A 14,870-nucleotide genomic window follows, 5' to 3' on the forward strand; every position below is an offset into this window, starting at 1 on the left:
GTTGCTGTTTTCATTTGCTTATAACTTTTACAGACTTTAACCACTTGAGCTGAAACCTTCCAGGCGGTCTACCTCCGGTGGGCTTGGTTTTTTTAAATTTCAGCCAAAACAGTTTGTCTCTTTCTGAGATACAGCTCAGGTAAAAATAGGCTGCATCTGCTCTGGTGATGAACCAGACTTGGGGAGGGAAAGAGGCTCTGGATGTCAGACCCCTGTTTCATCCTGTTGCAGGAGTTGGGTACTATCTGTACCCCTGGGTCAGAGGTTCTAGGCCTACCCACAACTAACCCCCACCCCCCTCCGACCCATCAGCTAAGAGGGAGGAACCACTGAGCCCAGACTATAAATGACTTCTGGGGACAACAAATGAAAAAACAGGAGTGGGAATGAACTAAGAGTTAAAGAACGAGGGCCCTAGATAGGGACTCTGAGCAGAAAACACTGAACGCCCACTCCTCCTCAAAGACATCCAATAAATCAGTAGATTATGTCCAGAGGAACTGGAGATGTGAGTGGACAAGGGATTCAAAATAGGCACCAGAGTTGCAGAGCTGTCCCCACTCTCTCATCCAACCTCCTCCTCCTGGAGTGATGGATGGCTACCTTTGAAGGTGGATATGGAAGAGGCAGAGGACTGTAGGAAGAGAAAGGATGGTCTCATGGGGAAGTCAGTTCAGTGCTGCCCTGGAGAATGTGATTCTATTTCTGCCTCTTCCACAGAGTTCCTGTGTATTCATTCCTAGGCAAGTTACTTAAACCCAACATTCTACAGGTGGTCACTAATTGTGTGTTCCTCATTTTCTGGGTGCCTGACTTGAGATCCTGTGGTCTGATTTGCAGAAGTTCTGAATGCTCACAGCTGCAGCTGAACTCGATGGGAGCTGTGCTTTAAACAGAAACGCAATATAATATATACGCTGAAAATTTAGATTCTAGGCATCTCAAATTGGGCACCCAAAATTAGTGGAAACATTTGACCTTACTCTCTGTGCCTCAGTTCACCATCTGTAATGGTGAACTGCTGTGCTTGGAAAATAAAATTAATCAGTATCTGTGAAGCCTTCTGATATCTTATTGCTGAGCTTCAGAGAAAAACCTATGAGGAAGTTAATAATTCTCTCTTCAGACCAGGGTTTGAATAGTGTGCAGTAAATAAGGTCTGGAGCCACACACTGCACAGCAAGGAGAAAATAAAATATTGAATTGCTGCTCGTCCTCATTCCTGTGCATGGAATGAGGCAGGGGTCTTGTGGAAAAAGTAGTATATGATCATGTAATTAGTCTGTCTTATATTGCATAGTACAAGAGGGTTACGCTATGGTTGCACTGGCAACCTGAATTCTGGCACTTTCTACATTTTGAGTGCTTGACTTTGCAACCTTAATACTTAATAATCATGTAACTAGTTGAGAATCCCAGCTTCCATTAAAAAACAAAAACTCTCATGCTTGCAGGGAAAGTCTTGAAAACGTGACCTGAGTGGACTCTAAAGACTCCAAAATCAGAAGACAAATAAAGAGAATCCAGTTTGTTCAATCTCATGGATTTTTAAAGCCCACCTCATACTTTTGGTGGGTCTGACTCAATCTTTTAACACTTTAGGCTTGGCAAAATTGCTACTGGTGCTCCTTGGCTACAGCAATTCCCACCACCCCTATGCATTGCCCACTCCTCATCAATGGTAGCACTAAAAAACCTGTGCAAGCTTCTCTGACTCTGTCCTGACCCCTCTTCCTTCCCTAGTGCATGCACAGGATCCCCTCCAGGTTGCAAAGTGAAGGGTGGGGTAGGGAACATATCCCCTGTGAATTTTCCCAAATGCTGCCTGCACTTTGTATGTTAGAACCATATGAAAGCCACTGCCACAGATTACTCTCAAGGTGCAGAGAAGGCAACAAGATTTTCTCCCAATGCTCAGTCCTATGCCTATTTAAATTAACAGAAGTTTACTGTTGATCTGAGTAGAAGCAGAAGTGAGCCCTTGCTGTGAAATCTAAAAATTGGAGAGTCTTTGGGGGCAGCCTACTGCTAAAAGTTGTGATGATGTCTTAATAGTTGTAAATGTGCACAGAATTAAAACAATTCTCATTCTTATTGCTAAAATAAACTTTTCATTCTCACCAGGGAAGAAGGAAATACAAAAAGTGAGAAGGAAGAGTAAAACAAAAAACCTCCACCAATCCCAGCAACCAGCTCTCCTTCACAAATAGGTAGTGACCTGAAACACTAACTTGTGGCTGTCTCCTGCATCTTGGTAAGGAGTTAGACTAGATGACCCTTACGGTCCCTTTGAACCCCACGGTTCTATGATTCTGTGCCTGTGGGCAGGTCACCTAGGCCTGAACCCACAAAGGGATCTAGGTGCCTAGAAAAATTACAGTAACAGTGATCCACAAACCCTGAGTTTCGCATCTAAGCTCCCTATAGAATGAATGTGGGGGGAGTGCTAGCATGCTAGGCTGGGAGACACACCAGTTAACGTATCGGAGATCCTGACAAGAAGAGTGTCTCAAGCCCTGCCCCTCTCACAGAGATAGGTGCCTAAGTCCAAGCTGCAGGGAGATGCCTATTTCTGCTGGAGATCCACGAATGGGAAACCCTTTCTGACAGTCGGGTGGCTTAGGCGCATAAGTTGTTTCTTGCAGGAATGAGTTAGGTGCCTGCCTTGCTCCATAAAAAACAGGAGGAGGAGGAGGTGGTGTTATTTCTGCTGCTTCCCACCTTATAACGTTTATCCCAGGGTTTAGAGTTCTCACTTGGGAGGTGGGAGCTCCAAGTTCAAGAAAGGATTTGAATAGGTCTTCCATCTCTCAGGAGAGTGCCTGAGCTATGAAATATTCTGATGTGGGGTTCTTTCAGTGTCTCCTGTTGGAAGCTGTTCCACTGTGGATACATAATTAGAGAGTGATTGGAACATGAGGACTGGACCCTGGGTCTCTCCTTCCAGTTGAGTGCCCTACCCACTAGACTACGGAGTCATTCTTGTTCATCATTTAATGGTCTGAGTCAGACAAAGATGAAAAGTGGACTGCTCAGGATGGGCCGTAGCTTGCAAAGGTGCAAATGAGGGTTGAGAGACAGTAACCTTGAGCTACACTAGTAGGGCTGCTGAACATGGTGCGTTACTAATTATGATCCAATCAGGTGAAGTACTGAAGGGAGCGGGTGTAGCAGGCTAGTGGACTGGCAAAAACCTGCTCTCAATGAAGTCAATGACAAAAAATCCCTTTGATTTCAGTGGTTGTGGGATTAGATAGTAAATTGATCAACAGCAAAAAAATGAATCCTAGTCTGGACTAACCCTAGCTTCTAAAGAACAAACTAGAACTGTATTTATTCCCAAGGCACTTGTGACACTACTTGCCTTATCAATGGCCTCTGCTTAAGACATTTGCTTGTGATGTCATTCACACTCTTCTAGATATATTGTTTTTCCATTGTTACACTTTTCTGTGTATAAAACAATTGTGTATGTTCTGAGAAATGTGCTACTGAACACTTTGAGATCATACTGTATGTTATGTTATTATCTGGAGGAACATCCAGGGCTGGATTGTAAAATGAAAACAGCCCAGGCTGTTTCTTCTGAATAGTCCCTATCTTTTGCATGGCACATTTGCTGGGCCCCATAGGGAGCCAGTCAGTTGGAGCTGAACTCCCTTACAGAGTTCTCCTTAAATCTGCAATGAGAATGAATACATGTACCGTACATCTGTGCAATATAACATTATTTACAGTGGACCATTTTTTCATTTGCAGGGTGAGTGGGAGACTTGTGAATATATCATCATATCCATCAGCATTTGAAAAAAAAAATCTTAGAACCCAGCAATAGAAATTATAGGAATTACAATATGCAGCACTGAAATTAGTTCACCTCCACCAGAATCTCACCCCATTATAGCAAGAAAAACAAACATGACCTATCAAACTAGTTACCCCTCTTTCTCCTGTGCATCATCAGAAAAAGTCTGCCATTGCGTAAAACAATGTGGGCTCTTTCACTCTGCGCTTTGAATTGTTCAGTTTAGCACAGATTGCCAGCAATGCTATAGTTAAAGTTCCATGAGGCTTTTTGTGGGTGTGTCAGGATGCTCTTATTTTCTTTTTTGCTCATCTCCCCTGTTTTCCCCAAGTCCTCCCCTCTCTATCACTTGTTCTGTCCCTCAGTTAGGCTCACTACTTCAATCATATTTGGCTCCTCTTTCTTTCACAGCACACACAGGCAGCCAACTCTTTATAACCTCTTTAAAATCCATAGTTTCCTCTGCATTAAAACTCTCATCCAAATACTGGTCATCTCTTACCTTCAGTATTGAAACATCCTCTGGTCCCGTTGCTGCTTTTCTTGCTCCTTTTTAGACCATCCAAAAAGCTATTGCTATCATTCTTATTATTTGTATTATCATAACGTCACGGATAGGTGACCAGGCGCCAAGGGTACTGGCAGCTGTACACGCACAGAACAAAGACAGTTGCTAAAAATAGTTTCCTTTTTCCACTATTCTCTTACCACTCTACGTGCTACTATCATATTCAGATTCATTCACCGGCTCCCATTTGCCTTGGCATCATGTTTTGGAGAGGAAAAACAAACAAACAAAACCCCTAGGACCTGATTCTTTACTGCCTTACATCTTATGTAGCCATTTGCAACTGAGTAAAGCACTTACTTCCAAATGAAAATGGTCATGCGTTACATCCACTATGCCCAGACGTAAATAGCTGCACAAAGTCAAAGGGAGGGGATAACCAGTCCTTAGCCTTCACACTCAATCTTCTACAGAACTCCATCCCCCTCTCAACGTACATTTCTACCCACCACTACGGTTGCCAACCCCTCCAGGATTATCCTGGAGTTTCCAGGAATTAAAGATTAATCGTTAATTAAAAATGGTCATGCGATGAAACCTCCAAGAATATGTCCAACCAAAACTGGCAACTGTACTCACAATTTTACTCTTTTTTTTTTTTCCTGCTTCAGTTGCTGCTCACTTTGCTCTGCACAAGCCTCCAGACTGACCATTTACATTGTACCACTAGCCAAATGTACAACGCCACAAGGTCGCTACGCTCTCCTCGGAATCCTGTCTGGCCTCAGTGCTGCAAGGAAACTGGCAATCTTGAGGGGAAATGAAATTTGCTTGCTTTGAGTACTCAGTCCTGAGTCAGCTTTCACTGAGGTAAGAATTTTGTTTCATTCTCTCCAACATCCCAAATTTACCTTCAATTCCAGTAATTTATATCAAAATCAGATTTTACTAATCCTATTCAGAAATAGAAAATAGCATAGCTGATTAAAATATAAACATAGGTCGTTTACTACTATGCAAAGGATAGCTGACCAGGCACAATGAATATGCTACAAAGTGTTGGATAATATGCCTAAAACACTTACATAGTAGAAATTCTCTGGTCTTACCTAGAAGAGAAATCCATGGACAAGATCCTTTGGCCTCAATACAGTCCTTCTGTGCCACTCTGCCAGTGCAAAAGGGCAGGAAGCCTGGTCCAAACCAAAGAACTAAGTGTTCCTCTTGCGTGCCTTTTCAGGGGGCGTAAAGCTAGCTATGCTACTTCCACTGGAACAGGGGGCTCTACGTTAAGGAGGCATGGCCCAACAACTCCCACAATCCTTGACTGGCCTAACAGCCTCTTAGTAGCCATTATCTGCTGGTGAAAATTAGAGCATCCATGATCTAATTTGAGGAAAATTGAGTCTTCAGCAAGAGAGAATTTAGGCTGCTGAAAATTCAATCGGTATTTTTAAATGTATTTATTCATTCACTATTTGTTGAGTACTTAAAATGTGTTCAGCGCTTTAAACAATGCGAGGTACTCAACACCCTTCCCCAAACTGCTTGCAGTCTAAGGCCTTGATCCTTCACCGTGATCTACCTACCCAGAGCTTTAGGCCTGGTCTACACTACGAGTTTGTTGAATTTAGCAGCGTTCAATCAAATTAACCCTGCACCCGTCCACACAATGAAGCCATTTTTGTCGACATAAAGGGCTCTTAAAATCGATTTCTCTACTTCTCCCCAACGAGGGGATTAGCACTGAAATCGACATCACCGTTTTGAATTAGGGTTCGTGTGGATGCAATTCGACAGTACTGGCCTCCGGGAGCTATCCCACAGTGCACCATTGTGACCGCTCTGGACAGCACTCTGAACTTGGATGCACTGGCCAGGTGTACAGGAAAAGCCCTGGGAACTTTTGAATCTCATTTCCTGTTTGGCCAGGCGAGCTCATCAGCACAGGTGACCACGCAGAGCTCATCAGCACAGGTAACCATGCAGTCCCAGAATCAAAAAAGAGCTCCAGCATAGACCAAACGGGAGGTACTGGATCTGATAGCATGGATTCGTCTCCCCATACAGCAATCAGAACTACATTCCAAAAGACAAAATGCCAAAACATTTCAAAAAAATCTCAGAGGCCATGATGGACAGAGGCAACAGCAGGGACGCAACATAGTGCCACGTGAAACTTAAGGTGCTCAGACAAGTGTACCAGAAAATGAAAGAATCAAACGGACACTCCGGGACAGAGCCCCAGACATGCCACTTCTACACTGAGCTGCATGCAATTCAAAGGGGGCCGCCATCACTACCCCACCCGTCCGTGGACTCCGATGATGGGGTACTCTCCGCCATGCCTGAGAATTTTGCAGACAGGGAAGAGGAGGAGGAGGAGGATGAGTTTGAGGAGAGCACACCGTGCACCATTCTACCCAACAGCCAGGATCTTTTTATCACCCTGACTGAAATACCCTCCCAATCCAACCAAGCCAGAGAAGGAACTTCTGGTGAATGTACCTTTTTAAATATAATACATGATTTAAAAGCAAGCATTTTTTAATGATTAATTTGCCCTGAGGACTTAGGATGCATTTGTGGCCAGTACAGCTACTGGAAAAGTCTGTTAACGTGTCTGGGGATGGAACAGAAATCCTCCAGGGACATCTCCATGAAGCTCTCCTGGAGGTATTCTAAAAGTCTTTGCAGAAAGTTTCTGGGGAGAGCAACCTTATTCCGTCCTTCATGGTAGGACACTTGACCACACCATGCTAGTAGCAAGTAATCTGGTATCATTGCATGACAAAGCCTGGCAGCGTATGGTCCCGGTGTTTGCTGGCATTCAAGCAACATCCGTTCTTTATCTCTCTGTGTTATCCTCAGGAGAGTGATATTGGTCATGGTAACCTGGTTGAAATACGGGAATTTCATTAAGGGGACATTCAGAGGTGGCCGTTCCTACTTGGCTGTTTGCCTGTGGCGGAAAAGAAATCATCTTTAGCCAAGCGGTTGAGGGCAGGGGGAGGGCGCATTGATGCTGAGCTGTTTGTGTTTGGCTAGCAGGGATTTTCCCTGATACCAGCCACGCGGTGGGGGGAGGGGTAAAGCAATCATCCCAGAGAATCGAATGGGGTGGGGGGGTTAGTTTGGTTTCTGCTGCTGCACATTAACAAGAAAACCACAGCACTAAATGGCCAACTCAACGGGCTTCACTTGGTATGGGAAAGGAGGGTGCTGCTGTTATGAAGCTTGCAGAAGCTGAAAGACTATGGCTTACCGTGGCTGCCTGCAAGCTGAATCCTGTTGCCTGGCCCTCTATGTGTGATCTCTAACACCAAAGCCGCAGGCGCTTAATATAAGATGAAAAATGCAATCTTGTACCAAAATCAAATGTGCTATGTAATGTGAATAGTGTTGCTCACCGTGAAAGAGCATAGCCATTCTTCTGTAAAATGTATCTTTTTAAATACTTCACTCCCCTTTTTTCCCTCCCGCAGCTGCAAATGTTTCAAGCCTCCCTCCTCTGTCCCAAAGGCTCTCAGAGTGGCAAAAAACACACGCATGATGAAATGTTCCCTGAGCTCATGCAGTCGTCCGGCACTGACAGAGCTCAGCAGAATCTGTGGAGGGGCACAGTACAGGAAAGCGGTCAATGAACGTGAGGACACATGGGACGATCGAGATGAGAAGTGGTGGCAGGAAGATCAGAGGAGGCAAGATGCAATGCTGGGGCTACTGCGGGATCAAACGGACACGCTCTGGCGTCTGGTAGAGGTTCATGAATGGCAGCAGGATCTCAGACTGCCGCTGCAGCCCATGTTTAACAGCCCTCCCTCCTCCCCAAGTTCCATAGCCTCCTCACCCAGATGCCAAAGAACACGGCGGGGGGAGGCTCCAGGCACCCACCACTCCACCCCAGTGGAAAGCCCAAGCAACAGAAGGTTGGCATTCAACAAGTTTTGAAGTGACCTTTTCCTTCCCTCCTCCCACACCCCACCCAGGCTACCTTGTGAGTTATCTCCCTATTTTTATGATCAATTAATAAAGAATACATAGTTTTTAAATGAAAGTGACTTTATTTCCTTTGCAAGCAATCTGTGATTGAAGGGGGGAGGGTGGGTGGCTTACAGGGAATTAGAGTCAACCAAGGGGGCAGGTTTTCATCAAGGAGAAACAAACAGAAGTGGCACAGGGTATCCTGGCCAGTCATGAAACTGGTTTTCAAACCTTCTCTGATGCGCAGCGCACCCTGCTGTGCTCTTCTAATCGCCCTGGTGTCTGGCTGCACGTATTCAGCTGCCAGGTGATTTGCCTCGATCTCCCACCCCGCCATAAACATCTTCCCCTTACTCTCACAGAGATTGTGGAGCACACAGCAAGCAGCAATAACAATGGGAATACTGGTTTCGCTGAGGTCTGAGCAAGTCAGTAAACTGCTCTAGCGACCCTTTAAATGTCCAAATGCACATTCTACCACCATTCTGCACTTGCTCAGCATATAGTTGAACAGCTCCTTACTACAGTCCAGGATGCCTGTGTACAGCTTCATGGGCCAGGGCATTAAGGGGTAGGCTGAGTCCCCAAGGATAACGATAGGCATTTCAACATCCCCAACAGTCATTTTCTAGTCTGGGAAGTAAATCCCTTCCTGCAGCTTTTGAAACAGACCAGAGTTCCTGAAGATGCGTCATGTACCTTTCCCAGCCATCCCACGTTGGTGTTGGTGAAACATCCCTTGTGACCCACCAGTGCTTGCAGCACTATTGAAAAGTACCCCTTGCGGCTTGGTGCTCCGGTTCCACGATAGGGATATGGGTTCCATCTATGGCCCCACCACAGTTAGGGAATCCCATTGCAGTAAAGCCATCCACTATGACCTGCACATTTCCCAGGGTCACTACCCTTGATATCAGCAGAACTTTGATTGTATTGGCTACTTGCATTACAGCAGCCCCCAGGGTAGATTTGCCCACTCCAAATTGATTCCCGACTGATCCGTAGCTGTCTGGCGTTGCAAGCTTCCACAGAGCTACTGCTACTCGCTTCTCAACTGTGAGGGCTGCTCTCATCTTGGTATTCTTGCACTTCAGGGCAGGAGGAAAGGAAGACACAAAGTTCCATGAACTTATGCATGTGAAAGTTTCGGAGCCTCTGAGAATCATCCCAAACCTGCAACACTATACGGTCCCACCAGTCTGTGCTTGTTTCCCGAGCCCAGAATCGGCGTTCCACATCATGAGCCTGCTCCATTAACACCATGATCTCCAAATTTCCAGGGACCGCGGTTTCAGAAAAATCTGTGTCCATGTCCTCATCACTCTTGTCATCGCGCTGCCACCACCTCCTCGCCTGGTTTTTCAGACTCTGGTTCTTCATAAACTGCATGATAACGCACAAGGTGTTTACAATGGTCGTAACTGTTGCGGTGAGCTGAACGGGCTCCATGCTTGCTGTGCTACAGCATCTGCTCAGGCAATCCAGGGAAAAGGGCACGAAATGATTGTCTGCCATTGCTTTCACGGAGGGAGGGTTTACTGACGACATTTACCCATAACCACCCGCGATAAATTTTTGGCCCCATCAGGCATTGGGAGCTCAGCTCAGAATTCCAATGGGCAGCAGGGACTGCGGGATAGCTACCCATAGTGCACCGCTCAGAATGTCGACGCTTGCCACAGTATTATGGATGCACACCGCCGAATTAATGTGCTTAGTGTGGACACATGCACTTGACTTTATACAATCTGTTCCCAATAATCGACTTCTGTAAAATCGGAGTAATTTCATAGTGTAGACAAGGCCTTACTCCCATGCAGAAGATCTCTCGTAAGTGTGGGGCCTTAGGACATGATATTGCTTCTCTTGAAAGATAATCACAAAACTTCAGTGATGGTGGATTGGGTCTTAACAGAGTTAAAATTGTATTTTTATTTTTTTATTTTTAAAGATTAGATCTAGGGATGGTGCAGAGGATTTAATTTGGAACCTAAATGTTGGGTCCTAACCCCATTAACAATGTCCATTTAAAATCATTCCATGTCTGTTTTAACTTTTATAGCTATTTCAGGTTGTCCACTTTCCCGGTACTTGTTCACACAAGTCTTGCTTCTGAGCATGTCTGTGACGAGCTGCGATATGGCACCTTTCCTTTCAAATGACTCCCTCTGAAACACTTCCCACATTTTAGATCTATATTGATCTCCTTTCCACAGAGCCTTGGGGACCAATTCTCCTCCCTTGGTAGCTTGGGTATATTTATTATTATTATTTACCATAGGCTGGCCAACCTGGGGCCCTGTTGTTCTAAGTGCGGCACAAGCATATAGAAAAGGAGGATGGATGCCTCAAGAGCTTTGCTTATGCTGTAGTGGCTGTTTTCAGGACTGTCTTGATTTAAACCATCCGCTTTTAACTGATATGGTATAAAGACTGGTGCTGAAAAACCTATGTTAATAACAGTGGGAATTTTCTGTGTAAATTCACTAGTGTAGACAAGGCTCATGTATTCAAATATCTCCCTCTAGGCTGGAAGATTTTTCTGTGTGTGCGCAGTTGCAGCTTCCGTGGAAGAAAGATCTTGTTCGATGTGGGTTTATTACAAGCTTCTTCCTCTCTAGGGCAGGAGGGTTGTGGGGGAAGGGCAGTTTCTCTCCAGCACACAAGGCTGGTAGTAGGGGGTATCAAGCAGGGCAATTGTCCAGGGGCCCTGAGAAACTAAGTTATGGGCGGCGGGGCTCAAGGTGGGGACCCACTCCTTAGTTTCTGCCCTGCGTCCCAGCAAATCTAACACTGGCCCTGCTAGCACAGAAAGCGCATGTGTGTCGCAGTCCCTTTTCTGGGGAGCAGGGCCGGATTAACTCTCCTGTGGGCCTGGAGCTATTAGATTTTCTGGGGCCCCTGGGGGTTTGGAGTGGGTTGGGGCTGGGGATTGGGGTGCAGGCTCTGACAGTGAGGTGCTCAACTCCGCTGGGTCCTGGTCGGCAGCGCAGCAGGGCTAAGGCAGGATCCCTGCCTGCTCTGCTCCCTGAGGTGGTCAGCACGTCTAGCCCCTAAACAGAGGGGCCAGGCCGCTCTGCATGGTGCACGCTGCCTGTGCATGCAGGCACCGCCCTACAGCTCCCATTGGCCGGGGTACCAGTGGAGCGGGCTCTGGGGGCAGCACACATTGATTCCCTGAATGCCCTTCACCTATGGCCTGCAGGGGCACATTGGTAACCAGCGCTTGCAGCTCTAGGCCCGGGGGGAGCACCAACGTTCAGGGACCGGTGTCTTGCCCCTGGCATGGAGACTTGCCGCGGCCCTGATGAAAGGAAGCAGCGGGCCACATCTGGCCCGTGGGGGCCCCCTTAGCCCAAGGCCCGGGGCTGCAGCCCCTACATCAATCCTGCCCTGGGTGGGAGAGAATTGGGAGGGGAGGGGCGGGGGGTGTGTGTTACAGTCCCTTTTCTCTCAGAGGTGGGAGAGGATTTCGCTGAGTGGATTCACTAAGGAATAGGGTGAGCTCTTCAGAGGTGAGACTGCCCCTCCCCAGCGTGTATCTCCCCCGTACAGCACACTAGGCCACGGACCTGATTGGGGGTCTCTGGCTGCTACTAGCATCTAAATAATTAACAATAACGCTGACGGGTTGTTTGTTTGTTTTGTTTTAAATCTTCCCCAACTCGAATCCTGGCCACAGCGGGTCTCAGAGCAGGGCCCTGCCGCAGCACTAACCCGCGCTACCCGCTGCCGCCGCAGGCATCCCGGGAGCTGCTCCGCCTTTGGAGCGCCCCTCTCGTGTGCAACCTCCCCGCCCTTCCGCGGCGGCCTCCGCTTCTCTCTCGCTCTCGAAACGTCAGTGGGAATTTCCAGCCAGGAAGGAAGTGAGAGCAGCGGCAGGGGAGGGAGAGGGGAGGTAACTCGCTGCGAAAGGGCAGCTGCTGAGAGGTCTGTGGGACGGAGCCGCCCGGGCCGCTCTCCAGAACACGGGGGGGAAATCCCCGCTGCGCTGGGGCTGCAGGGGAGGAGGACGAGGCGGCTGCTCCCGCCGGCCGCTCCGCTTCGCAGCCTGGTTTACATGGCGCCGCGCTGACTCTTGCAAAAGGCGGCGGCGGCGGCGGCAAGCGACGTGCAAGGCTGAGCGGCTGCCCCGAGCGGGGCTCACCCCCTGCCGACGCACCGGAGTGCGGCCAGCCTGGAGAAGGAGCGGGGCCGAGCCGGAGTACGCTCCCGCGTGAGGGTGAGTACATACATCAATGTCGGGTCTTTGTCCGCCTAGGCTGGAGCCGCCCGGGCGCTTGCTCTGGTGCCTTTTTAAACATTCACCTTCACCAGCTGCTTCACTTCCTCATTCCTGTTCGGGCTGCCCGCCCGCCAGTCATGCGTGTGAAGAGGGATGAGCTTCACACCAGCCAGCTGCTGCGGGGAGAGTGCTACGCTCCCTTTAACCGGTGCCGCTGCGGAGTAACTCCGGATGGACGCTGGTACAACTGACAGCAGGTTTTGGCCTGGCGGGATTTGTAATGTAAAAGAAACTGATGGGGGGGGGGGGGTGGTTGACGAGAAAGTGTGAGGCTACTTAACATGGGAAATAGATTCAATTTGTGTAATGACCCAGCCACTCCCAGTCTCTATTCAAGACCAAGTTAATGGTATCTAGTTTGCAAAATAATTCAAGTTCAGCAGTTTTTCGTTGGAGTCTATTCTTCAGTTTTTCTGTTGCAAAATTGCCACCTTTAAGTCTGTTACTGAGTGACCAGAGAGGTTGAAGTGTTCTCCTACTGGTTTTTGAGTGTTTATGATTCCTGATGTCAGATTTGTGTCCATTTATTCTTTTGCATAGACACTGTCCGGTTTGGCCAATGTACATGGCAGAAGGGCACTGCTGGCACATGATGGCATATATCACATTGGTAGATGTGCAGGTGAACGAGCCCTTGATGGCGTGGCTGATGCGATTAGGTCCTATGATGGTGTCACTTGAATAGATATGTGGACAGAGTTGGACATGTTAAGTATCCTCACAGCTGCTTGTCAACTGTCTGAAATGGGCCATCTTGATTATCACTACAAAAGTGTCTTTTCTCCTGGTGATAATAGCTCATCTTAATTAATTAGCCTCTTAGAGTTGGTATGGCAACTTCCACCTTTTCATGTTCTCTGTATGTATATAGATCTTCTTATTATATGTTCCATTCTATGCATCTGATGAAGTGGGCTGTAGCCCACAAAAGCTTATGCTCAATAAATTTATTAGTCTCTAAGGTGCCACAAGTACTCCTATAATGTTTTTAAGTTCTCATCCAAAAGACTGATATACAGTAAACGGCGTAGAGCTATTTCTCCAGGGTATATCCAGATTCATTAGTATTAGCTTTAAAAGCAAACAAAGGAGAAAAAAATGGGGAATTATTGTTAAAATAATCTGAGCAGGTCCAAAGCAATAGGTGTCCAGCAGGTGCTGCCTGCTAGGAGCACATATGGCTTGGGACACTCTACAATAATGTAATGTACTGAACCTTAGGTGAGTTTACAAAATGAGAGCTTAAGTGTGGTGTGTTTCTTATTCTGAAAACCTCATTGTTTGTAAGGGCAGTGTCTTACCTGTATATGAGAACCTGTCAATATGATTGATTTACCCCCTTCCCTATCTCCCTCCTCCATCGATTTATGGAGTCATTGGACCAGAAATGAAGTGTTACTGGTCACTTAACTAGTCTTTCAATAAATGAATGACTTATTGTGAATGACTGTGTTGTGGATTTTCCTTAAAGGGTGGCTGTCCACTTGATTTTTTTTTTCAATTATGCAAATTCAAAAATTCCAGTTTCTGTTAGTGCACACTTTAAATTTCATGCTGTGATATTTCTTCGTCAAGAATATTGTAAATAAAAAATGTATATGGTTTTTCTACTCTTTTGTTAAAGTTTGTAAAGGTTCGTAAGCTCGGGAGAAACTCGCTGTGCATAAAGTGCTTTCAAGTCCACAAAAGAAACAAACTGAAAAAGGAAAGGGAGAGAATTATTTTTTAACTTTGTAGGGGTTACTTGTAACTAGAGGAGGCACAGAATTTCAGTCTGAAAATACAGTGATTTTTCAAATGTCCCTTTGATTTTACATGTGAAATTTCTACTTCATCTGAAAGAAAAATCACGGTTTCTACTACATTGCATTGTTTGGATTCCCTTAAAAACTAGTCACTTACCAATATGACTGGTGTAAGCATTATTTCTGATATTTTCAATAATTCCATTCTAAGTATAGGGAATACTGCAGCTAATTTAAATAATTTCAAAAGCAGTAAATGGGATCTTCAGTACTAAATAATGAAAATGAAATTATCATGGATGGAAAATAATAGCTATTTAATTGTTTGTTACATTTGACCGTAAAAAATAAGAGGATTCAGCTCTCCATTATTTTTTATTTGAGTAGCATTTGTTGACATGAATGAATGAGCATTTTTAAGTTACTCACTTCACGTGAACAAAAAATAGGAAATAGTTTCTGAAACTTACATACAAAATGGAGTCTGCATTAAGATGAATTACATTATGTGCCCTGATCCCCAAAATGCTTCTGTATATGATC

The 14,870-nt window shown here is 46.1% G+C and overlaps 1 protein-coding gene across 4 annotated transcripts in view; it reads left to right on the forward strand.

The window, feature by feature from the left end:
* Positions 1 to 12,230: 12,230 nt before the first annotated feature.
* Positions 12,231 to 14,870, forward strand: part of NFKB1 (nuclear factor kappa B subunit 1) — a 96,838-nt gene continuing 94,198 nt past the window's right edge. For 2 of the 4 annotated variants that reach the window (XM_084625634.1, XM_084625635.1), the window contains exon 1: positions 12,546 to 12,763. In XM_084625634.1, coding sequence (XP_084481760.1) covers positions 12,754 to 12,763 — 10 coding nt within the window. In that variant the 5' untranslated portion in view covers positions 12,546 to 12,753. The other 2 variants (XM_084625637.1, XM_084625636.1) reach the window with 2 other exon arrangements.

The sequence above is a fragment of the Lepidochelys olivacea genome (genome assembly GCF_965140295.1).
Source record: "Lepidochelys olivacea isolate rLepOli2 genome assembly, chromosome: 4".
Classification (NCBI taxonomy): domain Eukaryota; kingdom Metazoa; phylum Chordata; order Testudines; family Cheloniidae; genus Lepidochelys; species Lepidochelys olivacea.